Below are 26,499 nucleotides of genomic sequence, written 5' to 3'. Positions count from 1 at the left end.
AGAAAGGCAGAGAAAAATAGTTGGTTTCCACATACTTATGCCCTTAAATATTTTTTAAAAAGTCCTAATTTCAAGACAACCTTGAAAACTTCCGTCGTGTTTTCCTATACTTATATAAGAAATGTACTTTTTCTTCTATTAGGGTCAGGGGTTTTGGTGTCATCCCCTCACCTCCATTTTTTTTTACTCCCCCCCCTTCTCTCTCTCTCTCTCTCTCTCTCTGTCTTTTTTTATTTTTAAAAATGATTTTAGCTAAGTACATGGTATTCTGTATTGATAATTCATTTATCTATTGAAGAACATTCCTGGCTGTTTTCTATGCAACAGTGATCCTTGGCTGCCTATTTCAATACATAGAGAATTCTCCCCTAAATAGCAGCGCTATGCTGTTCAGCAGCACTGGGCAAAGTCTCCATCTGCATATGAAATCCCTTCATTTCTCTTAAGATTGATGTTGCCCTGCAAGTTGCCAGACTGGAACACTGTAGCAGTCATCTTGAAAATCTTAACATTTTTCCAACATGCCTTACTGATAAAATATCCTTCCAAATGTAAAGGACCATTTCAAATAAAGGAGTGATGTATATGACCATTTTTAGCCTGTCCTTAGTAATATTGGAGTATTTTTGAGTGTGTATGTTTTCTCAGCATTAGCATGCATGTACTGAAAAAAAATCCTTAAATATATGGACAAAGCATGTATGTATAAAGTATACTGACAATGCATGTATGAAATTTGTGGTAAAGGTGATTGCTGCGCTTTATATCACGAGGTGTTTTAAAAAAATGGCAAAATAAGTATGGCATCATAAAGCACGTTCTATGACTACAGGCAGTGTCTTGCAGAGCTACTAAGGTCCTTTTATTTTTCTAGGCAAAAAATCAGGCAAAGCAAGGAATAAAAGAAGTGAAGAGTAAGTTAAAACACAAGGTACGTAGTACACTTTTTACTTTCTTAGCTTGCTTCCTGTATCAGTTTGAAGCTTATACTTTACAAATCACATGAGATTTGTGTTTTTAATGACTTTTGAAATATGCTTAGCCCTTTGTTCAACAATACATTTTTCATAACGAGCCCTCTGGCAACTATCTGTCATTCTATGCATCCACTGAATAATCTCTTTATTGTTCGCATATTTTATCATAGAACAACAGAGGGCTTCAAAGATACATTAACAGGATGTATGTTTTCATAAAGTTGATTGCTTTGATATCACAATCGAAACCTTTGCTTCAAGCTGAGAATTTGAGATGGGAGAGGCTATAGCAGTACAAGGTATTTCAGAAGGTGTAGTTGTCCATTTTGGTTTTGTAAGATACGTGAACAATGGCGATGTTTAAAAACGAAGGAGTAGTTTCCTTTTGCAAAAGCAACATTGCAGAAATGTCAGGAAAGATGTTTGAGGGATTTTGCAGCTGCTTTTCCCATTGAAAATGTTTCCTCTTAAGATTTTTCTGTAGGGCAAAGGAACTAGTTTTTAGATATATTTTATGCTATTTTAAGAAAACTTTCAAAAATGTTTCCTAGACATTTGAACAATTCATCTTTTAAATTGCCATGTTGATAATTCAGCTTCTTGAAAAGCTAAATTTTATTTTCTTACTACAGATGGTATTTTCATGACAGTAATAGATTGTGGCAAGATAATTTTGAATGCATTCTGCATGCATAATGTGGAGGGTACATTTGCAGATAATGATTGTAAATAAAGGAATTTAAATCTGTTTTGTTGCATAGGAGAGTGAGGAACAGTATGGAACTTGCAGTGCTGGTGCAGTACAGACTGCTCCCGTCTACACATTGCATTATGAGAAAAGAGCAAACTCAGAAAAGCGAAGACTGGCACAGGTAAGGCACCTGAAACTTCCGTGTTTATTCACATAGATAAGAGGAAAATCTTTTACCACATACAGTAATGCATTGTTGAATCTGTTTAAGACTATTTTACTGTCTGTGTTTGGATTCTGTGATTAAAAGGCTGTGCTTATAGAAAGAGTGCTATACTGCTTGACTGGAGGAAAAATGCTATTTGTATTTCACCCCTGGTGAGAGGGGAAAAAACAGGAGATTTATAAGTACAGATCTGAGATTTAATTCTTCAATTCTGTTTTTGGTAAAGGCTTCTTACAGCAAATACATTCTGTTCTAGTCACAGGTCTGTGTTAAACTACCGTTTTCAGTTTCTTATACTGGGGCATGTTAATTTTGTATTTCTGATAAATTGATTTGGCAGTCATATGGCCTTTAACCTTGCTCAGATAGTTATGATTTATTATTTTATTAATAAGTCAGCTAGTTAATACGGTGCCAATCTCTTGTCCTTTTGTTCTCTAATCCTTTCTAGTCCTGATTTGAAGTAACAGGTGTAGTGTCTCAACTTTGGCAAGCGTTTTCATGTCTTTGGATTCATTTTGACAGTTTTATTTCAAAGACATCGGTAAAATATTTTTTATAGCTTTTTTTTCCTGGGAATAAATACCTGCATATGTACATATTTTAATGTGTGGGTATATATTTTTACATGATATTGTTATTTCATATTTTAATACATGTAATGAATGTTTATATATGGATTTTTAATGCATATAGCTTCCTCATATGATAATTAATTATAGAAATGCAGTCCAGCTCATCTAACAACATTTGGTTTTTTACTTTAGATATTGCAATGATAAAAAAATTGTCTATTTAATCAATTTGATTTGATAATTTGATTCATAATAAATATAAAGTTTGTGAAATTTAACATAGAACTGATGCAGATTACTGCTAAATGATGTTGAAATTGTGCATTAGTATCAAGTAAATATTTTTAGTAGGGTTGGAAATAATACAAAGACTTCCTGCTTTAATTATTTAGGCAGGTTTTACTTTGTACGTGTTTTCATGATCTCTTAGAGCCAGTGATAAAGTTTCAGACTGTGTGCCCTCAGTATATTTTATGTACAGGCAGGCTGCATTCTATCAGGAACCTGTGTGCAGTAGATTTTCTTCACTGCATATTAGAAGAGAAGACGTACAGTTCTAAATGTATGAGTATAGAGCTCGTGTTAAGAACATGAATGGTTCTTAAAATTTTTGTTTCTCGTAGATAACTGTCATTCTAATATAGAGCACTTCCTCTCCCACCCTTTATAATTTGGTAATGTGAGGGACGAAAAGCTTCTAATGCATTTTAAGTCGACATTCACAGGGGAGTGTAGGTGAATCGACAGTTGTATGTATTTGTGTAAGTGCATAACACAAATGTACCCTTGTAGTCAGTGAAATTTTATAGGCTGCTTTTATTAAAGAAATCTGCAGTAGTTTACTGATATGGCAGTGCTGCCTGCTGCTAGGTACGGGAGTGTAGGGATACAAAGGAATATAATTTACCTTGGTACAATTAATCATTTCTGTGGAAGGCCTGTGTTCGGACAGAACAATTTAACTTCTGTAGGGTTTGGGGTTCGTGCAGCTGTATACTGCTAAATCCTCTGATAGTATTGTTGCTGTTTCTACCAGTCGTCTTGTAGTTTTGAAAACAAGACAGGAGGAGTGCATGTCCGTCCATAGTTTTGTTATATGTGTATATATATACATATACACGTGTGTGTTTCTGTGTGCATACACATGCATGCATATAGGTGTACATATATAGGGTTTGTTTACTAGCGAAGCTTGTAACTAGTAGCCCCGCAGTTTTGCCCCGCCGCAGACCAAAGGTCCTGTGTCTTCTCCCCAGCTCTTGTCCCAAATGTCACCCGAGCCCAGTGGGCAGGTAAGAGCAAATGGCGCTCGTTCCCCAAGAACTCTGCTCTCCCAGTTTTATTCACCTCTCACTCACGCTGTTCCCGTTTTTTCCTCCTCCCCAGAAGCAAACCAACCAAAATATTTCTAAAAAATAATAGTCTACTGTCGCTACTCTTCTTTTTATTTTTGTTCTTTGTAAGTATTTGAATAAGGTAACATAAATGCAAGTTCTATATGAGTAAGTGCTGATTTTACATCCAAATAAAAATCTGTATTTGTATTCACAAGTGCACGTGTATGAGAGAGACTATTTTTGATCTAGTACTGAATCTGCCATTTAAAAGAAGTGAATTTCACAGATTGCTATTGTTGTCAGGTTTAATCCTTTTTTCCGTAACTCTTTATCCTGCAAATGAACCTTTCCACCCAGCTTTCTAAAATGGTGCCCGTGAGTGTCTACAGCAGTATAAGGATAGTGCTAACACGCAGTTCATGTACTTTGATGTATATTTAAAGTAAGGACCAGATACTGTTTAAGTTGCAATGTCAGTTTATTTGAATATCCTGCCCAAAGCCTAAACAACAAAAGATAGAGATTACTTTTAATGGTCATCTTGCTTCCAAACAAGAGGCACCTCTGCACTTTATTGCTATCTCTTCCATACTAAAACATTTAAAAGCTTGTAAGCGTAAAGAATTTGGTGTTATATTTTACGTCATGTTAAATGGATGCATTGAGCTTTTCGTTCTCCACTTCTTGGAAACAGTTAAACATAAATACTAACTAATAGTTACCTGAGATGCTGTAAAACATACTTGCTCTGAAACGTTATGTATGATAGGAAAGTTTGCTTCGCTGTAAAAGATCATTTTAGTAGTTGGTTTGTAACAGGGTTTTGGGGGCTGGGAGGATGTTTCCTTTACAATAGGAGGTGAATCTGCTTTTACCCCAACACATAGTATTTTGTATGTGGGTCTGCTAATTAGTACGGTTATTTCCTGTTTTGTTGATGAGGCTTTAATAAATGTCAAGGGTACAGCCATGAAGATCTCCCAATTAGGCTTTGCGTTTGTAAAACCCAACCCCTTTGCTTTTGTGCGAAGATGACAGTTCCAACTGCAGCCTCAGCCTAACAGGGCTCAAGGGAAAGGGTACTTCTCTGGTTTTATTGAAAACAAGGCCAGTTTGGCCCAGGGAGAATACCAGCACTGGTCACAGTGCAGAGCCGTTTTTAACAATGAATATTTACTAAGCTTTATCGTTGCTGTGATAGTGGTTTTATTGTATTTTTTTTTTTTTTTTACCAGATCGGCAATAGACTTTAAAAAAATTAACAGTAAATCAAAACAAATTACAGCATGTAAAATAGCTGTCAAAACCTAATCAGAGGATAAATAATTAAATGTGTTATTGCAAACTGTAGTGATCAGCTTGGCCTCCTATGATTTGCATTTTGAAAGTCTTTCCTAAAAAAAAAAGGAATAATGGGAGCGCACTCATACGTGCCTGTGTGCACACACACACAATTAATCTTTGCCTAAGATGAATTGTTCTATCTCTGTAATATTCATTTGAGCTCACTATTGCTTAGGTTAGCTGTTCTAGGTTATTTAGATGTGTGCGAGCTTAACTATATTGCAAGTCAACATTAACAGATGGATTGCCCTAAGCAAAGGAAAACCACCACAACAATATCTAGCGAAAGTGGAGGATTGAAGCTTTTTATTGTTAAGCCTTATTAAAACCTTGGCATGTGCACTGCTGTTAACTGTTTCATGCCTGGATCTAATAATATATCTCTGGTATGTTTTATCTCCTACATGGATTAGGTATGTAGAAGATAGAAGAAATTACCAGCTAAAATTTTTGAAATAAAAATTAATGCAAGCATGAGATTGCTTTAACTCTGTTTGTGGTATCTTGCCAACGATATTGCTGAGTTCCTTTAACTATTGATGAGGAGGGTACGGCGGTGCATATATTAGACTACTGTGCATTCAGTTGTAGCGTAATCTATTTTAATTCTATTTCATTATATGCTCCCAGGTAATGCAGATTTCTGGCTAGACAGGGGCCTAAATGCAGTGAGAGCTCTACAAAATTATTCCAAATTAATATATAATTAAAAAGAGAGTGTGTGTGTTTATTATGAGCCTGGATAGAATGCAGGAAGATCTGTTTGATTTCATGAATATGACCTTTGTAATTTTACTGTTATATCAGGTGATAGGGTACCTTATTAAAAATGGAGCATTTCAGGATGTCAGTAGTCCTAATGTATTTGGTGGCTAATAAAACATTCTTGAAGATTTGCAGAATACCAAGTAAGAACTATCAGTTCACTTTATAATTAGCAAGTTAGCAATGCCCCCTTGTCACTAAGGAAACGTATGTGATACCTGTACCTTTAGGCATGTGCTGCCTTGCAGCTGTAATGGAAACTTGGGCATTTGGATTTTAAGTGTGGACTTACCAGGAATCCCTGTGTGTCAGCACTACTTGGAGTGCTCGCATATCAAAGAAACCAAGTGAAATACTTCCCGTGACTTTGCAGGATTTAAATACAGTGTCTAAAAAAACCACTTTTGCATAAAGTAATAAAAGCCAAGTTAGACTAATCTTTTTTCTTAGTATTCTCGAACAGAAGATAATTACCATTTCTTATTCTTTTGTAAAAGCGTAGTGCAAGTGTAGCTTTTACACTTTTGTTGCCGTATATCCTAGTAACTAGAAAATATGTAATTCAGCTTGCAGTAGGTATACTTGGCTTCTGTTCAACGAAGATAGCAAGTGTCAGGCAGGAAGATGTGTTGGGAATAACCTTACCTTCAGGGGTGCCCCATTTATCAATACCCCTACAACGGGCAGTAAAATGGATGACATAATCATTAGCTACAAAGGGCTTCCAGTAACTGATTACCCTCCTAACCTGAAAAAGGTGGTGAGACAGGGCTTTTCTGAAGACTTTTTTTCCTGGGAACGTAAAAGAGGAGAGGAAATGCTTGTGAACATGCAGTGCTGAATATACATATTCTGTATAAGGAGACTGAACTCCTTTAAGGAAAATAAAGAATTCCCACAGACAACCCCACAGTAATTTCAGAAACAAAAAAGCTCTGCTTAAGGTCCTTATACCTGTATTTACCTGTATTTAGATTCAGATGATGTGCGTGATTCAGATGATGATCTATGCCTAGCATCCGCAGATAATACCGGTTATAGAGCCAGAGGTCTCTTCTTCTCTCATTGACTAAAATATTAGAAATTGGCAGTTGTCATAAACAGTAACAGCTTTTAATGTAAACCATGTTTTGTTTCTGTAAAATATAGTTTTGAAGTAAGCTTTGGTCAATTAGTAAATTCTGTTTCTTTAGCTGATGTGGTGAAATTTGAAAATATTGGAGGTATCATTAGCTTCCTTTAATTTGGAAAAAAATCTTTTGTCTTGGTGTGTCAGGTAGAATCACTTCATTCTGCAAAACAGTCAGATTTCCTTTTAATTAAAAATGAAAAAGCTAGGCAGCAAAAATTCAAATTGTAGATTACGAGAGTGCCCTCTCGTGGCTCTGATGCCCTTCCAAAGTAGCACAGGCACACACGTATCCTTTGCCTTAGAGAAATCTTCCTTCTTAAAACGGAATACCTTTTAAAAATCAAGCGATGCTTCCTTTATTTTTTTTTTTTAATGGAAAGATTATCCGGATTTTATGGAATTTAAACATTTAGATGTTTTCATTTGTCTTACATAATTTTATTTTCAGGAATATACACCATCGAGTAGAGGTATAATTAGAAGATTGCTCAAACCTTCCCCCCACAAGAGAAGATAGTAGATACTGCCTCTAAACAGTGACAGTGACTGATTTGGATTTAGTGAACATATTTAAAGAAAAAAGAAGCAGTGTAAGTTTGTAAAGCTTTTTTTAATTTCAGTATTTTTGTTAGTGTGAGCTCTTTCCTCTTCTCTGCCTTGATCTCTTCGCACCATGTTTGTAAGTGAAGGACTGCTGCGAGTCTCTGCAGCAGAGTTCTGCAGTTGGCTCTGCACCCATATACTAGAGTAAACCTGGTGGCTGCCTGTCCTTTGAGTTATGCAGTAAACACCACTTGAGAAATCTCTCCATTAATTACCATGATTCCAGTTTAAAAAAAAAAAAAAAAAAAAAAGAATGGAAAGATAGGATAATGGTCAGGAAATCAATCTGGAATTTTTTTTACCCTGTGGGCATTTAGTGGAATGCTTGGTTTTTCAGGGCTAAGTCATCAGTGCATCTAACCTCTGATTTATCCTACTGAGACGCATATCTTCTGCATTCATTTGCTATGTATCTCCTGTCTTCTATGGGTCACGTTTTGGCTCCACCTGGCCAAAGCAGGGAGCCAGAAGAACCATCAGCCAACAGTTGGGACCTGTGTCCTACTTCATGTTGCTTTTGCCTTCTGGCCTAAAAGTTTGGAGAGCACAACCTCATGTCTAAAACATAAGCTCTAGTACTGTATGTTCCTCAGCCTTTCTTTCTTTCTTTAATCCTGTACGTAAGAGTGAAAAAAATGAAGAAGTTCAAATTAAAGGATAAAGTTTGGCTGGGAGCAAAAGGAAGAAGCAGAAGAAACAGGAAAAGCCTTTCCTGCAGGGATCTTAGTGTCTCTGAATGTGAAAGCCCAGATTCAACCCCTCTGATTTTAGACACTACTGAGATGCTGAAGTTCATAGCAGTGCTACCCTAGGCTCTTTCTGCAGAAAGTGGAGAGAAAGGGGCATGCCAAAGGGCAATTCAGCCCACCTAGATTCTAGATTACATCCTTATGATGCCCCTCTCCTGCTGTTTATTTTCTAATTTAGCCACTAAACTATCTAAAATTAGTGAAGGGAATGCAAATCCGAGTGCCATCCATGTTTCCCAGCACCTTGTAGAAAAAGACCACCTTTGTTGAGCAGAAGACTCCTACTGACATCAAACAAGGAGGGACTCCTCCTTGCTAACTAATTCTTCTGGTTGGGAGCCTTAGACAGAATTGTAATTGGAGTCAATATTTCTGTTTCTAAGGCGTAGTCTTTTTTTCTTGCAAATGTCTCTCTGTTTTCATGCTCCATACAGAGCTTCCCTCAAATAGGCTTTTCCACTGGCCATAGGTTTGATGGACAGAGTTCAGTGCCGCTCAGGTTTTATCTGTCTAAAGCTCTGTGACATCTGGTGTTTCCTCTTAAATCTTGAATTCTGGAAGTATTATGGTGTTTGTGTTTAGGACTACATCCACATCACACATTTTAACTTGTCACTTGTATTATTAACTTAACATATTTAGGGGGTTTGATAAGTTTTCCTTTGAAAAAAATCGCATGTGATCTGCAAACAAGCACTTGCAGCAGTCATTTGACCATGTGATGGTTCTGCTGATGTAAGGATATGATGCACATTTTAATGGAAAGATTGATTTAATCAGTAATCTCTGTTTTACCTGTAGCAAATAGGTAGCACATTCCAGCCAGATGAACTGGATTTACAGCTGTTTGATTCACTCAAGTCACACACTGTGCGCCCGAGTTACTTCCAGGTCTCTTGACTTTCCTGTTACCTCAGAAACATGCTCCCTTTTCTGGCTTCGTGCAGCGTGGACGTTCACATGCCTTTGTGCATACGGACACTGATTAGTTTTTCTCTCCTGACAGGCGTTCCCCCTTATCTTCTTGCTCTTCTCTCCCCCGTGACTCCCTCAGCCCTCCATTCTGCCATTTCCCTGCCCTCTAATCATTGAGTAAACCTGGGCCATTAATAACCATCAAAAAGGGAAAATAAGTGATATTTTTTCTTTGTTAGTTTTTGTAACTGGAAATTCTGCCTGGTGAATCTCATTCTTAACATCATCCAACAAAAAAAAAAAAATATTCCCCACAGAATACTTGTTTATAAAAGAACTGCACGCTTTAGTTGTTGCAAGTAGCGCTGAAAATCTCCGCGTCCTATTTTAAAAGACTAACGCTTCTGCTTGTTGCAATTAAAGTGAAGCTGGGCTCCCTCGGAGGGTGCGCTCCCAGCAGCTTGGATGACGGGTGGCATGGGGCCACGGCGCGTCGGCTGCGAACGGCCGGTTTCGCGCAGAATAGCCTCTGCGCCGTTGGGAAGAAGGAGCGAGATCTGGCCATTTGGAGAGGATACCCGGCTGTGCGCAGCGTGCGGCCGCGGTCTGACTCAGAGCGTCAGGAGATGGTGCAGGCTTCCTGAGGGAGAAACAGGCTGTGATCCTTCAGGGAAAATGGAATTTTATCTGCTCTTTCGGAGGAAAGCATAACTATTTCTGAAAAATATTTGGAGAAGCATGATTGGTCCTTAAAAATCAAAAGCAGTGTTACAGAATTCTCAAGTACGACCTGTGTTCAGGAGCATAGCCTACGTGAAAGGTAGGAAGCTCCGAGTTGGTTTATTTTTCACCTCAGTAATTCAGAACATAAAAAATTATAATGCGCTATCCCTGACTAAGTATCTCAACAAGTTTATCAGTCTTACTTAGAATAAATCCTACCTCAGCACGGATATTAATGTTTCCTTTAACTTTACAGAAGTCAGTGGAGATCTCTGTCGTGTTACAACTGGCTTGTCATTTCAAAGTACTGTGCCCATACTTTTATCTACACGTTTCTGGTTGTCTGTGTCCCTAAACAGATTTCTGGGGATTTCCTGCTCTTGCAGGCTCTGTGGTGTCACAGAAAAGGACTTCTTTCTGTCAATGGGAACCTACTTTTTTTTATGAATCTCTGCCTCCCTATCATTTTAATTAACAGGATCTCAGAATCGATGACACTTTTGTCTCATGTCATACAGCTGTGGATGTTTCCAACCACTTCATGTTATTTCAAATGCATCATTTATATGTCTGAATCTGTTAAAGCAGAGAAAGCTTCTATCCTAGGAAGGATGAAAGGGTTTGTTTTATTTAACGTTATAGTTTTTAAATTATCCATTAATCCTGTGTTATAATAATAATTTAAAAAAAACCCCAACAAATATGGCGTCTTAGATAATATCTGTCTAATTTATATCCAGGACAACTTTTCTGATATCAGAGAATCATTTTTGTGAGGCATCATCACTTTATATTACTTTCTGTGAGTAAAAGCCCACAAGTAATTTTTTGAAGAGATTGTTTCTAGTAATTAATTTAGAAATATTGCTTGCATCTGTCCTGGTCTGGTGTCCATGTAGCTAATTGGTACCCCCAGCAGTATTTTAAGCTTGCGGCTGGTTGTACCACACCCCAGAAAAAGAAGGGCATTGAAGAAGAGAAAGTTTAGAAGCTGTACTTCTTTTTTTATCTCTCTTCTTTCCCTCTTCCCCCATTCAGTCTCAGCTCTTGTGGAGCGTAATGTGAAGTACTTTCCTGTGAGTTCATTATCCATTGCTTTAGGCCACCGTCTTTAACTGGAAAGGAAGGCAGCAGGTTGTGCTTAACCAGAAAGTTTGACTGAGAGATCTTCTGCTTCCCTACTGGAGGTGAAGCTGTAATTACTCTGTGATTGGGTTGTAGAGGATAGGTAAAATAAAATACTGATTCATAAGTAATAGTGGACTTGTATTTATTTTGCTTTCTCGTACCGAATGAATAATCTTTAAATTTTTGAGAAAATGGAAACAGTACTTCATAGGTTTAAACCATAGTAGATATTTTTCTTTTCTTGAAACTTTATGTGTGTTGATGTATTGAATAGCCGGTAAATGTGCAATTATATGTGTGCTGCCATTTTATCAAAAGATTACTTGTTTCTCACTTTGAGGACAATTAATAGCAGCAGCCTTGTTAAACTTCTCGCCTTAGTATCGATCAATGAGCATTCATTTCAGAAAGCTGTGCTTCAGAAAGGTCTAGCATTAAATAAAAAGCTGACATTTCAAAGATTGACTTTCATGCCTAATCAAGAATGTAACCATCTTACATTTACATCCTTTAGCATTTATGCATTTTGCCTACATTTTTATGCCAAAGTAGTACATTTTGTGAGCCTATCAGCAAGCATAAGAGAACAGTTTAAGGACTTATTCTCATTTTGTTTGGTTCTACCCATATTTATACTGTCCACACCTTCTTCTGGTTTCAGTGATCAGCATTTACCACAACTGTGTAAGTAGCAGACCACTTGCAGAATGAGAGTTTTGGAGTGGGACAGAAACCAAAGAGGAGATATACAAAAAGGATGTGTGTCCTCACACTGGCTGCAGTTGATTCTTTGCTGTATTTTACACACAGGCTTAATGGTTTAGCAGTGGCTTGTGGAGAGCGTGAGCTTGTTGTGTTTAAATATATTGAACTCTCTTATATTCTGAGCAAGATGAGAGATGGGTTCTTGCAGTGCAGTGTGCCTGAAGATGAGAAAAATTTGAAATAGCAAAAGTTGAATCCCTTCATGTTCATGTTTTGGTATAAAATAGTTACATTAAATAATAGATTTATTATGTAAGCAGAACTAGTTGGGAGAAGGAAAACAAATGAGTACTTTAAAGAAGTTTGTTGCTTTATTTTATAGAAAAAAAACGTAACAGCAGTCTATTAAGACTTTATAAAGTTCTGATGCAGCGAGAAAGGAGTGTTACCATATCATTTCTTGCAGTAATAAATTTAAATGGTCTGGTTATTATTAGAATGCTGATCAGGAAGGAAACAGAAGTCTGTCCTTTTTTCATGAAAAGGTCTAAAAAAAGGTTACACACTTCAAAATGCAGAAAAGACAGAAATTAAAAGCTTAAATAACTGCAAACAGCAGGGTACGTCAATAATGGAAGAACTTCTTAAATGACTTTGACAGCTTTTGCAGGTGCACGTACTATGTCACTTTGGCTAGTGGAGCACTGAAAAAGATTTATGGTTCTCCTTTTGGAATTTATTAAGAGTTTCTTTCTTTCTTTTTCTTTCTTTGCAAAGTAGTCTGGACATACCCCTCCCTTCCAGTCGTTTTTATTACAGCTCCTAGAGGAAAGTCACCTATTCAAAAACATGTGTTGCTTGTTGTCTCTGTAGCTAGCTCACAGAGCTGTAAACTCTGGAGAATGTTGTTATTTACAGCCAGATTTTTTTTCTTCCCTTCCTCTTTTGCTTTTTTCCCTTTGTATGTAAATCCCATTCGATTTGGGTTAGTTTCTGAAAGTCTTCCTGTATAATTTTGTACCCCTAAAAATTTAAATTGGTAACAAAAATATTTTTCAAGAAGTTTTTGTTTTGTTTTTTAGGTTTATCAACATATGCTCTATTATATTCCTTTATATGGTGTTATTCTGGCTTTCACTAGCACACTTGCATAATACAGTTTGTAGATGCTCTGAGGGGCCACTGCTATGCCTGTGATATTTGCTGATTCTAATTAATTTTGTTCAGTTCCTGTTTCTCAAAGACACCTTTCTTTTTTTTCTGTTGCATTTTTCTGTTTGTTTTTTTAAATTTTATTTTTTTGAATCTTGCCATCTACGCTCTTTGAAACATTATTTGTTATTTTGACAAATCAGTAAGTGACATCTTGTGGTGTTTTAGTCCATTGACAGAGTTAATCCATTTACAGATGAACAAGTGTCAGGTTTGGTTTCGTTTTCTGAAATTTCTCAACATTTTTAAAGTACCTTTTTTCCTGCAAAATCTTGTCTTTACATTAATAGAAGTAAATGCAATGGCAGCTTCTAATTCTGATGCAAATTCCAGGAAAGTGAAGCAGAGACAGGGTTTTGCTCTCCCAAGAGTTAGTTCTAGGATTAGAGCTTTAATTACAATGAATGTCATGTCAGAATTTTCTTAGGGAGGTAGTGAACTACCAGTGTTATAGAAACAAAGACTTTTAGTTGTCCCAGTGCAGATAAATACTTAAAGCACAACTTCTAAACTGAAAACAGTGACCATAGTTGTGGCAGTAATCAATAAGATAACCAATTAACAATATCAATTGAGACAGAGTGCTTAACCTCCCTTTAGCTGCAAGCAGGGATATGATTGATTACAACACTGATGGGAATGACACAAAGAACTCACAAAACCGGGAAAGAGTTAGAAATATCAGTAGTTTGTTTCTCTGTGTTCCATCCTATAACTTTTGCTCAGTTTGAAGGTCAGTTGGGTTTTTATTGTTTTTAATGCCTTAAGAATTCTCTCATATTCTATCAACTGTTACTTGGTTTAACACATTAAGAGCCATGTTTCCTCTTTGTGGATGAAGAACTATGGAAAGTGTTATCAAAACTTGCCCCTTTAAATCCTCTCTTGTTGAACAAGAACAAATATGTCAGTCTAGAAAAAGCGAATATTGAGATGTTCCTGACAATAATGGGGGAAAAAGTTGGAGAGAGTATTCTGGTGCATGTAGAACACTGACGACATTTGTAATAGGTGACGTATTGAAATCCTCACAGTATAAGATTCACAAGTTCCTTGTAGTCTGAAATTAAGGCCATATTTCATCCCCGTCAGGGGCTTGTTGTAGGTTTAGGCATTTGGTGAACTGTATGATGAGATGTGTGAGTAGTAGCACTTCTTCTTACTTGTGTATGATTTTCTTTAAAGTTAGCTTAACACTGTTTTCCCTTTGCACAAATTCTATCCATATGTCTTTAAATTACGGCCAATTTTCCAAGGTTCAGATCTTTGCAGGTTTTTGATACAAAACAAGTATAAGCGATGCACAGACCTTAAGACAATCATTTGTGAAGCACAAGTGACTAAAATTCCTGACTTGAACATTCTGGTGAAGAAGATAGAGAATTTTTTTCAAGTATTGTAGAAATCTTTAGCCTGGTTCTTTTTGCTAAATAATAATGTGATATAACAAGTTAGTGCATACTCAGTGTGAAAGTGTGTAAATTTACAGCACAAGAGCTCTCTACATAACCTCCCCATGGGGTGCTCTGTGTGTACGCTAACTTTGAGTTAACTCTAATTTACAGTAAGTTATCCTGCCCAAAGGCATTCTTAGTGCATAGTTTCTGAGCTGCCATACTACTTACTCTGCAGTTCAGTTTAACACCCTAACATAAAGAAAGCTATGTAAAGACTCCTGGCTTCTTTTGTATTTGCCACTTCAAAAATCCATTTTTCTTCATGCTTAGTAGACTATATCAACCAAAACTTGTCAAATACTTATCTCAGAAATTAGTAAACCACAGTGCTTTTTGTGATATACTTGCAAGAAAGGATAGGTAGTAGACTTGAGTGATGCTTTTCCTCCAATTGCCAGTCTTCTGCTAATCAAGGCTTTGCATAAATAATAAGGCACTCCAGGCTTTACATAAATAATAAGGCCCTCCATAGGCCATGAAGACAAATAGTTCTCTTGCGCTTTAATTGGTGACGCTTGAGGACTTCATGTCCTCTTTAAGAACCTTTAGAAGACTTATCGATATGTGGTTTTCCTCATCAAGTGCTCAGGAAGTCTTAATGAGTAAAGTGGCAGCTAGTCTCCAAATAAGTAATGCTGAAATAGAAAAAATAAACAAAAATTACAATGTTAATTTTCTATCCTTCAGACTCGTTTCAACCAGCATCTCAGTAACCAGGATTTTGCCTTGGATGTAGATGATGATGATGAAGTGGAGAGAACAAGCAAGTAAGAAACCTGTTTGGATATGTGTGTTTGTATGGGAGAAAGGGTAACTAGTGTTATTCAGCAAAGTTGAGTTCAACTGACATGTTTTTCTCCTGTCCAGGCTGCTAGCTTGACTCTTAATCTAGATGATGTCAAGTAGTTTAGGATTAAATCTCTTTAAAAAGAGTTCTTTTTAGTGCCTAGAAGAGCTTGACATAATCCTCAATCTTCACAGACTCAAGATAAAAATATGGACTACATATACAAAGAAGCAGCAAAATAATATTCACCAACATGGTGGGCAGTGACCTCGGCTAATCCATTCTTTAAGTCTTGTGTTGTAGTCATGACAATGGAAAGTTTTCTGAAGGGTCTGAAAGAGAAATATTGCCGTAAGAGTTTTATATCAAGGTCTTTCTATGTGTGAATTAAAGCAAAATCATAATTTGAGGCCTAAGCTGCATTGAGGCATTCTCTGATTGAATTCAGGAGACAATTTTTGATAACGAACATATGGATTGAGTTCAACTGACATGTTTTTCTCCTGTCCAGGCTGCTAGCTTGACTCTTAATCTAGATGATGTCAAGTAGTTTAGGATTAAATCTCTTTAAAAAGAGTTCTTTTTAGTGCCTAGAAGAGCTTGACATAATCCTCAATCACAGACTCAAGATAAAAATATGGACTACATATACAAAGAAGCAGCAAAATAATATTCACCAACATGGTGGGCAGTGACCTCGGCTAATCCATTCTTTAAGTCTTGTGTTGTAGTCATGACAATGGAAAGTTTTCTGAAGGGTCTGAAAGAGAAATATTGCCGTAAGAGTTTTATATCAAGGTCTTTCTATGTGTGAATTAAAGCAAAATCATAATTTGAGGCCTAAGCTGCATTGAGGCATTCTCTGATTGAATTCAGGAGACAATTTTTGATAACGAACATATGGATATAAACCATGAAGGACCTTGAAAGCAAAGTCAAGCAGCTTAAGCCATGATGCGGTAGGGAAGAGGTAGTTACTGAAGTGTTCAAAGGATATCAGCAAAACAACGAGCCATGGAAATACCCTTTGTAGCAGTATTCTGGATAGACAGAGGGAGGGAAAGACTGCAGTTTTATGGGAGTCAGAGGTAAGCGTATTGCAGTGAATGAAAGAGAAAATAAGAGGCAAAAGCACCAGTTGTTCTTGCAGATAGGCAGTACTCCAGTAAATCTGGTTATATGTCAGAAAGAGGGATGCAGTATGAGAGTCTTTCCACTAGAACAAAGTATGTGGCTAGGTCAGCTGGAGAGGTATAGCAACACTGATGTAAATATAAGGTGTAGACAAGGGAAAAGAGGAACCAATTTTGGAGTAACTGTAAAATTTGGAGGGAAGATTTGGGAAGTCATGTTAAGGGTAACTTGAAATAACAGGTACAGTGGTTGGGGAAGAGCCAGGAGACAGGAAAAACAGCTAATGGTAACTGCATCTCCACAGATACCCTACATCTATGTTTAGGAAGATTCTTCAGTAGAAAGAAATTCCGGGTTTATATTCTCTTTCAAAAGTCTTGGAACGCATTCTCCTACTTTTAGAAGTGGCTCTAATAAACTGGCTTTTATGTTCCTAGCTGATGGAGAAGTTTTTGTTTTCAGGTTATCATCAGAAGACAGTGAAGAAGCTTCTGCTTACTTTTATGATAGTGATGACTCTGGTGAAACTGGAATAACTCCTCAGCATCAAGGAGAAATGGACTTGCTCGGGGAGATTTTGGACACGCTGAGCACACACAGTTCAGATCAAGGAAAGCTCTCAGGAGCAAAGAGCCTGGATTTCTTTAGGTCGATGGATGACATTGATTACAAGACTGCGGTTAGTCTTCTCCTTTGATTTGAAAAACAACTCCAATCCCTTTATAGTCAAATCCTGCACTTGTGGAATCAACAACATGCATAGTCCTCGTAATTGCTGGTGTGTCTTCCTAGGGCTACGTAACTGCACCCATGCTGGCCACTGCATGATGGTTTTTCACCAGCCAAGAGATTTGGTTGCACCTTTGTCCAGTTTACCAAGTCATCTTGGAACAGTATTTTTTCCTTATAACAGTAACCACAAATAAAGCTGAGAATAATTTCATCATTTAGTTAATTAAATAGTTCAATATTATATTTAGCTGTTCAATCTGGTATTCCCAGAGCTAGTTTTAGTTGCCTTTTATACGGTGTAGAAGGTATTTATTTCCATTTTCACCCTGCATCCTTAAACTAGTCATAGTGTTACGGTGATGTTTCCATCTTGATTAAGTCATGGGATCCATGTGGTAATGCACCTGGAAGACTGCTAGAACAGTACTTCAGAGCTTTCTAAGAGAGTTCCTTGATCCTTCTTTAGGTAGAGTTGCACATGACCCGTAGTGCAGGCAAGCAGTTTGTTTACAACTTTTAAACCCTTGCAAAGTCACTGCTCTGATGTTAGCCAAAAAATGTTAGTGTTACTTTTGCTGAAAGGGATCCTATAATAGAAGATTTGTTACTGGAACAGAAAATTCTGATTCAACTGTTTAAAAAGCTTGTAAAATTTTATATTATAAGTGTCACACAGGGGTCACATTAATAAAATGCCCATTTTTGTTTGTTTGGCAAAAAAAATTTAATATTGAAAGTTGGTATAATTAATTACTGAAGCAAAGAGGAAATGCCATCTGGTTTTAGTTTTAGTCCAGCTCCTTCTCATATTATGGGTACAAACCAGCTAAGTGTGTCTTTGTTCACTGTCAAAACTGCTTGTGCAAAGACTGAATGGACAGGGGAAACAGAAATCTGTTTTAGGATAGGACACAGAGCGTTCTGGCAAGAAAGTGTAAAAACACTTGATCTTACATTGTTTCTGGGATTGTTGTTTTGTAGCATTGAACCCCAAAGGGGATCGATGATTTAGGAACACACAATCCATTACAGTAGTTTTGTTTCAGAAGTGCCGGTGTAGAGACGTTTCTTGTGACATTAACTATAAACACATGTTCTTTCTTTCAGAACAAGTCGAATGCACCTAGTGAGAGCAACCTTCCCCTGCTCTGCAGCAGTGCTAATGATCAAGCAGAGTGGAACCTTGGTCAGGATGACACTGTCCTCCATGGGAAGCAGCTCCCTCCATCACCAAGGAAGCAAGTTTCTTCTGGTGGCCATAGAGAATCTCTCTCAAGGCTGGAAGAAGAAAGTAGTGACAAAACCTCTATTACTGACAAGACGGACACCACTAGTATGACATCCCCATCTCCAGTCCGGTCAAGTGCCCAGTTTGATTCTCTAGAAAGTTTCAAAGCAGGCTATTCTTCCTATAAGTATGCAAAGCGGAATGAAACACTAAGCAATACCTCAGATCAGCTCCCAGCAAGTCATGCTCAACATCCATCCATTCTGGTCCCTTGGGAGAAAGACAGGAAGGAAGGAAGTGAAACTCCGGAAGAGGGTGGGCTTCTTCAGGAAGTGGTGTCATTATGTAAACTGAGTTCTGCTTTTCACTATGGTTTAAATATTTCAAAGGATAGCTTATCCAGCAGTAGCAGTGGAAACAAAACGTAAGAAAACTATGAGAACGGAAACTTGACTCCCGTCAGAAGTTAAAGGGAGACTACTCAGGACTCCATATAACTCCATATAACGTGATAACCAAAAGCTGAAAAAGGAACAAGAGAGCTTCGATTATAAAAATAATTCATGCATTTTCTGCCATTGGGACATCTGCTTCTGTGTTTACCCAGTTCATTTGTTGGCTGTAGTTAGGTCCTTAAAATGGAACTAAACATATGAATGCACTCTTAAATCAGGTACTAGTTATTCTCTGTGTTAAAAATACAGCAGGCGTATGGTGCTTCCTAGCATTTGCTTCCTCTAAGCAGCAGGAAAGGTATCACCCAACAGGTAACCATGTTTTGAAGGTACTATATTAATGCCATTAAGCGTGAAATGAACCGAGCAACCTGATTTGTCTGAAATGTACAAATGTTAATATTTCTAATGAATAATAATTGCCTTAATCTTTTGAGAAGAGGTTTAACTATCTTAGAAGATGAATGCAAACCTACAAAACAGCAATAATGATTTTCCATGGCAAGAATTAGCTTCAGCAAAGGTGGGGGGAGGAAACTTTTTTTAGATTAAGGAATTTCTTGAGAATATAACTCGGAACTTACTCCAAACTAAAACTGTGGCCCTGTCTTCCAGACTTTGAGAAGATAACTCATGTTTTTCTCTCTTCTGTAAAGTACATGAAGTGCTGAATTATAATGTGACATTTATTAACTTCTGTTTACAACTAAGACACTTTAAAGACATATTATCCGGTTTCCCTAGGTAGACTATTTCACCTAAAAATTTTCAGAAAGGAAAGTGTAAGTGGAATTGATAGGTTTCTATTATTTTTTATTTTCTACAGTTTAATAGCGTCTGAAAACTAATTTGTGCCTCTTCTGAACTATTTTCTTTCCATTTTTAGTAGCTACTTTTTTGAAGGTAGGTTGAGTTACTGTTACTCAGGAGTCACATGTAGTTTAAATTATTAGTCATGACTGAAAATTACTTGTTACACTAGAAAACTAAAATTACAGATTCATCTTGAGACTGCATATACTCAACTTATTTGAGCCAAGTTGAACAACCAAAAATCTCTTTCTAAATTCAATGAAGAAGAATAAACGGACTTGTATATTGTATTTAGAACAAGCATTTGTCCTCCTTCTGGCAGCATTCCTGAAGAATATTTGGATATTTAAAGTCTGAAAATTCTTGCTGCTATGTGGAGCAGCTCTTTCCTTTTTTATTTTTAAATTTTCCTCCCCTTTCCTTTTTCCATCTCTCCACCTTACCATACATACATCGTCCTCCACAATAGCTCAGGACAGCTGTGAGGTAAGTTTCAGCAGACTGGTATTGTCAACTTTGTAGGATATTTGTGATGCAGTTGGCAGAAGTAACATGAGTATAAAATGAACTGTGCCCGAGAAGAATGCTCTCCTGCTCTTCTAAACTCACGTCAGAAACCTTTTTTTCTTTCTTTCCCTTTTTTGGCATGAATGATTAGTCTTCATCTCAGTATAGGACTGAGTGTGCAGCATGAGGTCATGTGTTTGGATCAGATTGCACTTTAATATATTAATAGTAGTTTGTAGCAAAGTTTAATATCAGTTGCCACACTGAGATTTATGGATGAATTTTCCTTCTAGCTAACAGAAATGGAAAAGGTTCCTTTGGCTGCTTTATTACAAGGCAGCTGACCTAGGGGAATGGATCCATATCATTACGGAGCAATGTTTGATGCTTTAATGAAGACATGCAGTAGAGTGAGATGTTGGCTTTGTTAACAAAGTTTCAGCTCGTTCCAGAATGAGAAGGGCAAGGCCAGTACTTGCTATTGAGGATGAGCCTCCAGAATTACTTTTTTTTAATCAGTGCAATGAAGGTAAAGGGTTGTAAAAGTGCAAATCTTACAGCAGTATCTGTGTCTGATTAGAGCATGAACATTCCTGAGGGCATCTGCAGTCTGCATTACTGGAGAGTCTCAGTATTCTAGAGTTGGACGTTTTATGTCCAGAGGTATGTACTCCAAAGTATTTATCTATCCTTTGTTTTCCTATTGTATATCAACATGGAGTGTTGTGGATATACATAAAAATGTTATTTGGCAAAATATTTTTCACTATTAAAAATAAAAAATATCTTAAAAATTGTTTAAAATCTTCACTCTAAACTTTCCAGGTGGTCAGACCAGGTGGCTCAGGTGCTGTTCAGATGAGAAAGCTGCAGAGCAACCTTACGGATACTTGTTTAGAGGTGGTATTAATGACTTGGTAGAGGCCGTTCTTCCTTGGTGGTACTAAACATTACCCAAATGTAGCACTGCCAAGTGTGTCTAAAAGAAGACAGGCAACATAAAGGTTTTTGTTCTTGTAGTGCTTCTCACTCATTTTCATTCATGCCTTTGCATTTGGTTGCCGAGAACTAAAAGATTCACCTTTTCTTTTCCTCTGCATCTGACATGGTGTTTCTGTCCATGGTTCCTTCTGAGATGATGTGTTGTTTTCTTCATTTATTAAAGTTAATAAACATTATTAATGTCTTAAGGAGAAAAATGGAAAAAATTTGGGAATGAAGGCCATCATTATTTTCAAAAACCATCAAACACATAAGTCTAGGAATGCTGCCAGAAAATAGTTTTCAAAAATGCCTCTGATAGAATCAATCTTACTGGCTTTACATGAGTTAGGCACCGAACTACTATTATCACATAGATTGTCCCGTTCTCATCTTTGTGGAAAAAATAGGGAAACCATGTGAGGCTGCCAATAGTCTTATAGTTATTATAAGGGTCATAAAATTGGAAGTTTGATAGTGAAATCTTTCAAAATTGAGGCTTTGTAGTAATAATCCACTGTTTCACTGAGTGAAAATGCAGGCTGAAAAGAAGTAAACAGATGAGCTAAAAGATGGAAAGTAAAATTCAACTTAGAATTATTTTTATTTCAGTCAAAATGTTAGTTACTGTGCTTATGTCACATTGTTTTCTTACTATTTATAAAGCCCATACAGTCATTAAATAGTATGTCTTTTTTGGTTTTGAACCTTGTATGGGTGCAAAAATAACTCAGTCTTATATCTATGTTGAATTTAAGTGTAGGTACATTTTTAACTCTGTAATATTACAGACTCTTTTCCACTTACTATCAGTGATCTTTTAAAAAGGCTAATATTTGTGCCTTATTTAAACAGAATTACCAGTTACCAAATAGATGAGTCCAAACGGATATTTCCAGTTCAACACTGTTCTCTGTCTTTGTGATAATATAAAACTGTTTATTGGCTACATATACAGTATTTTTATTACCACATCGGATTCTATATTAAGATAAATTGTCCAGGTCCGGTCCTTTTAAAAGTTTTATACTTGTATGCTTTTTATTTGTGGAAATCCTTTCGATGTCTTTGAAAATCATCAACATTCATCACCAGCTACTGGTGAGAACTGAATTCTGCTCAGTCAGAGCTCCTGTGGTCTTCTTTAGAGGTATCTCTTTTGTTCAGGATCTCAATAATCTTCCCATTTCTCCTGTTTAAGGGAGATACTGGGTTATTTGATTAAGCTTTGTAATCTGTTACTTACATATAGGAACAAATTCCTGATGTAGAAAGCCAAACTAGGGCTTGAATTTAATATCCTCGAATTTGTTTTGCATAGATGTCTGCCTGAAATGAGCTGTATCACTCATCTGGTTTGGGAGGAAAAAAGAAAGGGCAGCAGAAAGGGATTCCGGGGTTGTTCCAGTGCGGCTTGGTGAAGAGAGCCTGGGAGTCCTCAGGAGGGATAACAACAACAATGAGGAAATCCAGATTTCAGGATATTGTTTAATGTTCTAGCTCAGTTGTGGTGATTCCAACCCAGCCAGGTAGGCAAAAGTAATATTGCCTATGGAGTTAATCCCCTATGGGATTTGCAGAGTGGATAATATGTTGTCCCAGTCAAAGCCTTCCCATCCGTAGAGATGCAACATGTGAAAAACTGCAGATACTCAGGGAAGGACAGTACTGTGGATGCCGAGGTGATCCCTACCCACCCTCTATGCATGCAGAGGGCCGTCTGTGTAGAGTAGGCAGTGGTTTGCTCTTTCATCCCACATATTTGGGCATCGTGTAGCTCCGAAAAATAGACTTGTTCTGAAGGAAAAATGTAGTTGTAGAAGTTGTCGTAGAACTTGTTGACTGAACCCTTCACTGTCATTTAGCATTTCAGCGATACTGCTGCTGTTTGGGTGGTGGTGTCAGAAACTCTCAGCACTGGCTGAAGTCCCGTCTCAGGCATTGTAACACAGACTTCAGCCAGAGTTTTAGACACGTGCTGGGTGCTTCTGAAAATCCCACCCAATCTATTAGAGGAGTGTTTTAGATCTCAAAAATCTGTTCTAGATGTCTTTTCAGGTTTTAGAATGAGCTAGTTTACAACCTTGTGTTCTTGTACACGATGTAAAGTCTAGGCAAAAGAACAGTTAAGCCAGGTTTTTAAAACAGCTTGTATTTCTCCACCTACAATCAATCATATTCAGTCGTACAGAACAATCTTTCGTTGGTGCAGCTGTCTAATGGAATTGCTAGGAGCATCTAAAATCCTTTCTCTATGCATGTAATTAACTGAAGAAACATTTCATGCAATAACTGAAGTGCCAGCATGAGGCCCTTTTGGAAATGCACCCCTGTGTAGTGCTGACTGTAGCACCCTGTCCTGCAGAAAGGAGCCCCCCAACTGCCGACCTCCCTGACTCTGCAGGGAGAGGTCAAGGGTGGTCTTTATTTCCAAGGGAGTTAGCATCTTCTCTCTTGGCACCGGCCTCTAGTCCAGGTACTGAGACTCCAGCCAGCATGTTCCCAACAGCCTGAAATTTCAGGATAAGCAAACGCGGCTAGGAAAATTACACCTGAGGCAAGCAGCTTCCTTATTGCGAAGCTCAGGATGGTGACGGCTGGGTGTTCCCATGGTATTGTGGTAAATCTTTGGAGAATGAATGTAGAAATAAATGCACCAGCAAAAACAGTATGAGTGGTGATGTGACTTGTCTTCAGTAACTTCTTTGCTGCTATTAGGTGTGTATGTCTTTGCCAAGCGTTGTGTACCTGTTAACAGAATCTGGGCTGAATAGAATGTGTCCTCATCTTCACCCCAAGAGCATGGATCACAGCTGGTCTAGAATTCATGATCTTCAGGGTGGTTGAAAATAAAGGAATGGAAAAGGACTGGTATGTTTTTTTGTGCAAAACCTTCCTTGTTTTGCTTTGTAATGTCTGTTTTACAGTTTTAGTCAGTGGGCAATTGAAAGTGCTTGATAGGTCTTTCCTGGCAGCTGCTAAACTTCCTCTAGAGTTGCCTAATGAGCCCACCGCCACCTTAGTCTAGAGGGCCACCCGGATCCGTGTAGTTGGCAGGGCCGTTGCCATTTTCTGCTGGGTTGGAGTATGAAGCAGGTAACACAGTTGGAAGTTACTCCAAGGTTTACTGTAGTAAAGGGTACTCTAATTTGTAATATTACTTAGGTCGATACTAATGATATTTGTATTGAGAGTCCAGTAACAGTATTAGCATTTGAAAAATAAGTTGATTTCAAGTGCAATGGCATTCTGTGTGAATTGACATTCTGTTTCTGTTAAAAATAAGGGAGCTACTTGGTTGGGGGGGGGAAACGTCATGACTTTCAAATCTTCAGTGAATTTTGTGCAATATTTCTCCTTGTTTCAAAGTAATTTAGTAGTGCACATCTGCTTTTCAAGCAGATCCTTGAAATGGTATTTTTCAAAAATGTGTAAAATTACATGTAGCTTTGAAATATGATTATATGATAAAAACATGAATATATTCTAATGAGGCAAATGTATATTTTGAATGACTGGGAATGATTATGGATGTCACATTCCATGGAAATAATAAAGCTTAAGCCAATGTTTGCATACCAGTAGTCCTAGGTAATTTTTAAAGCTATAACCTGCTTAAATTGAAGTAAGGTTAAATATTAGAATTTATGATGTTCAGTTTATCATTTGATCATTTGTTTGTCACTGATAAAAAGATGAGGAGTTAAGCATTGCTTTTCAGTACTACCTATGAGGTGAGAGTTCATGGTGATGACCATATGTATTAAGAATTTAGTTTGTGACATCCCTAATTATCATAAGTCATTACTTAAAATATCTACTAATGTTGCCAGTATCCTTTTAATTTTTTGTAAATTAATTTCTTTGTATATTGATGTACATTTTGTTTCAACCTTTGGTTTTCCCTTGGGAACTTCTTTAAATTAATATACTTGAATGAGGCAATAAAGCACTGTGGAACAGCTAGTCTTGGTGCAGCTTACGCACAAGCACATCACGTCTGTTAGTTCATGATTTTTGAGGAAGAAGAGAAATTTAAAATGCTTACATGTTTAGCCAACTGACAATTTGCGTTTGTTTTTAGATCTGTGTCAGATATGATGAGAAATGCCTCAACCTGGAACAAAGCAACATTATGTATCCCAATGCTTCTAATTTTTTTCAGAATGGTTTTTTTTAGTGACCTTTGAAAACTGTTCCTGATAATGTCCTTGTTGTGAGCCGTTAATACTTACAGGAAAGGCATGAAGTACAGAGCGTATTGAGGGTTTATCAATCATTTTAATAATTTCAGAGATTTTTAAATAAACAACCACCATTGTCCTAACAGTTTTAAAATTTAGTTCATTACTGACCTTTAATAAAACTAGAACCAAATCTAAGAATTTACTCCATGCTTTTGCACCCTCTGGACTACTGTTCAAAGTCATCTCAAGAACTGTAATTCAGACCTTAGACTACTGTCAGTAGTGCACTGTGTAGATGTAGTAAATGAGCTGTGATGTGTGGTGTGTTTTGTTTTTTTCCTTTTTCCTTCCAAGTTCGTGGCATCAGTAGAAGTTTTTGGTGAACTCCACATTACCATAAAGTGCCCAACACTGTACTATAAAATAAAACTTAACAATATTAAAATTCCTTGGGTGATGCAGGGTCTTGTTTGATGGGTTGATCTGAATAGCATTTTCATGCTTACCAGGCATAAAGGTTAAAATAATACAATGATACTGTATTATACTGGAAGCTTTTCTCCGTTGAACGGTTGTTTCGGTTTCTCAAATATAGAGAATGCTGAATGTGTTTTCTTATTAATTACTGTTTATGCAATGCAAAAGTTAAATGCTGATGTCCTTTGTAATTCCAGTGGTATTTTGCTGCTTTAAAAAACCTTCGCTACTCATGCCTATTTGTTAAACAGCTTTTTTTGGTCTGTAGATCTTCAGGTTCTTACCAAAAAAGTAGGTATATTATCCCCTTTTATAGACTAGGAAATTGAGATATTAAAGGGCAACTGCATGCAGAAGGTACCGTAGTAATAACTGATGGGTGCTATGGTTTGAACCTTTAATGTTGGATATTAAAAAATAATAATAGTTGTGGTACCACCAAGTATTTTTGTACTGTTCAGCCAAGTATTGTAAGTATCAGGAGAAGTCTTGAGGCTACTGCTAGTGAGGGAAGAGGGATGCCCGATCTCCTGTAGTACCTGTGATCGGGTCCGACTGCAGGGCCGTGCTGCTGAGGGCCGCTGGGACCTCACCTTTTCAGCCTTTTCAACCCCCAGCGTGCAAGCCTGGTCTGGCCGCCGCGCGCCCGCCCTTCCTCG

The 26,499-nt window shown here is 37.4% G+C and overlaps 1 protein-coding gene across 1 annotated transcript in view; it reads left to right on the top strand.

Moving 5' to 3' along the window:
* Nucleotides 1–18,946, top strand: part of LOC104619873 (DENN domain-containing protein 1A-like) — a 59,643-nt gene extending 40,697 nt beyond the window's left edge. Inside the window, exons 10-14 of the mRNA XM_010285907.1 lie at nt 875–931; nt 1,739–1,849; nt 15,227–15,306; nt 16,923–17,139; nt 18,300–18,946. Coding sequence (XP_010284209.1) covers nt 875–931; nt 1,739–1,849; nt 15,227–15,306; nt 16,923–17,139; nt 18,300–18,848 — 1,014 coding nt within the window. The 3' untranslated portion in view covers nt 18,849–18,946. The remainder of the gene's footprint in view (nt 1–874; nt 932–1,738; nt 1,850–15,226; nt 15,307–16,922; nt 17,140–18,299) is intronic.
* Nucleotides 18,947–26,499: the final 7,553 nt, after the last annotated feature.

The sequence above is a fragment of the Phaethon lepturus genome, unplaced genomic scaffold (assembly GCF_000687285.1).
Source record: "Phaethon lepturus isolate BGI_N335 unplaced genomic scaffold, ASM68728v1 scaffold16204, whole genome shotgun sequence".
NCBI classification, from domain to species: domain Eukaryota; kingdom Metazoa; phylum Chordata; class Aves; order Phaethontiformes; family Phaethontidae; genus Phaethon; species Phaethon lepturus.
This window is presented reverse-complemented; position numbering and strand designations above follow the sequence as displayed.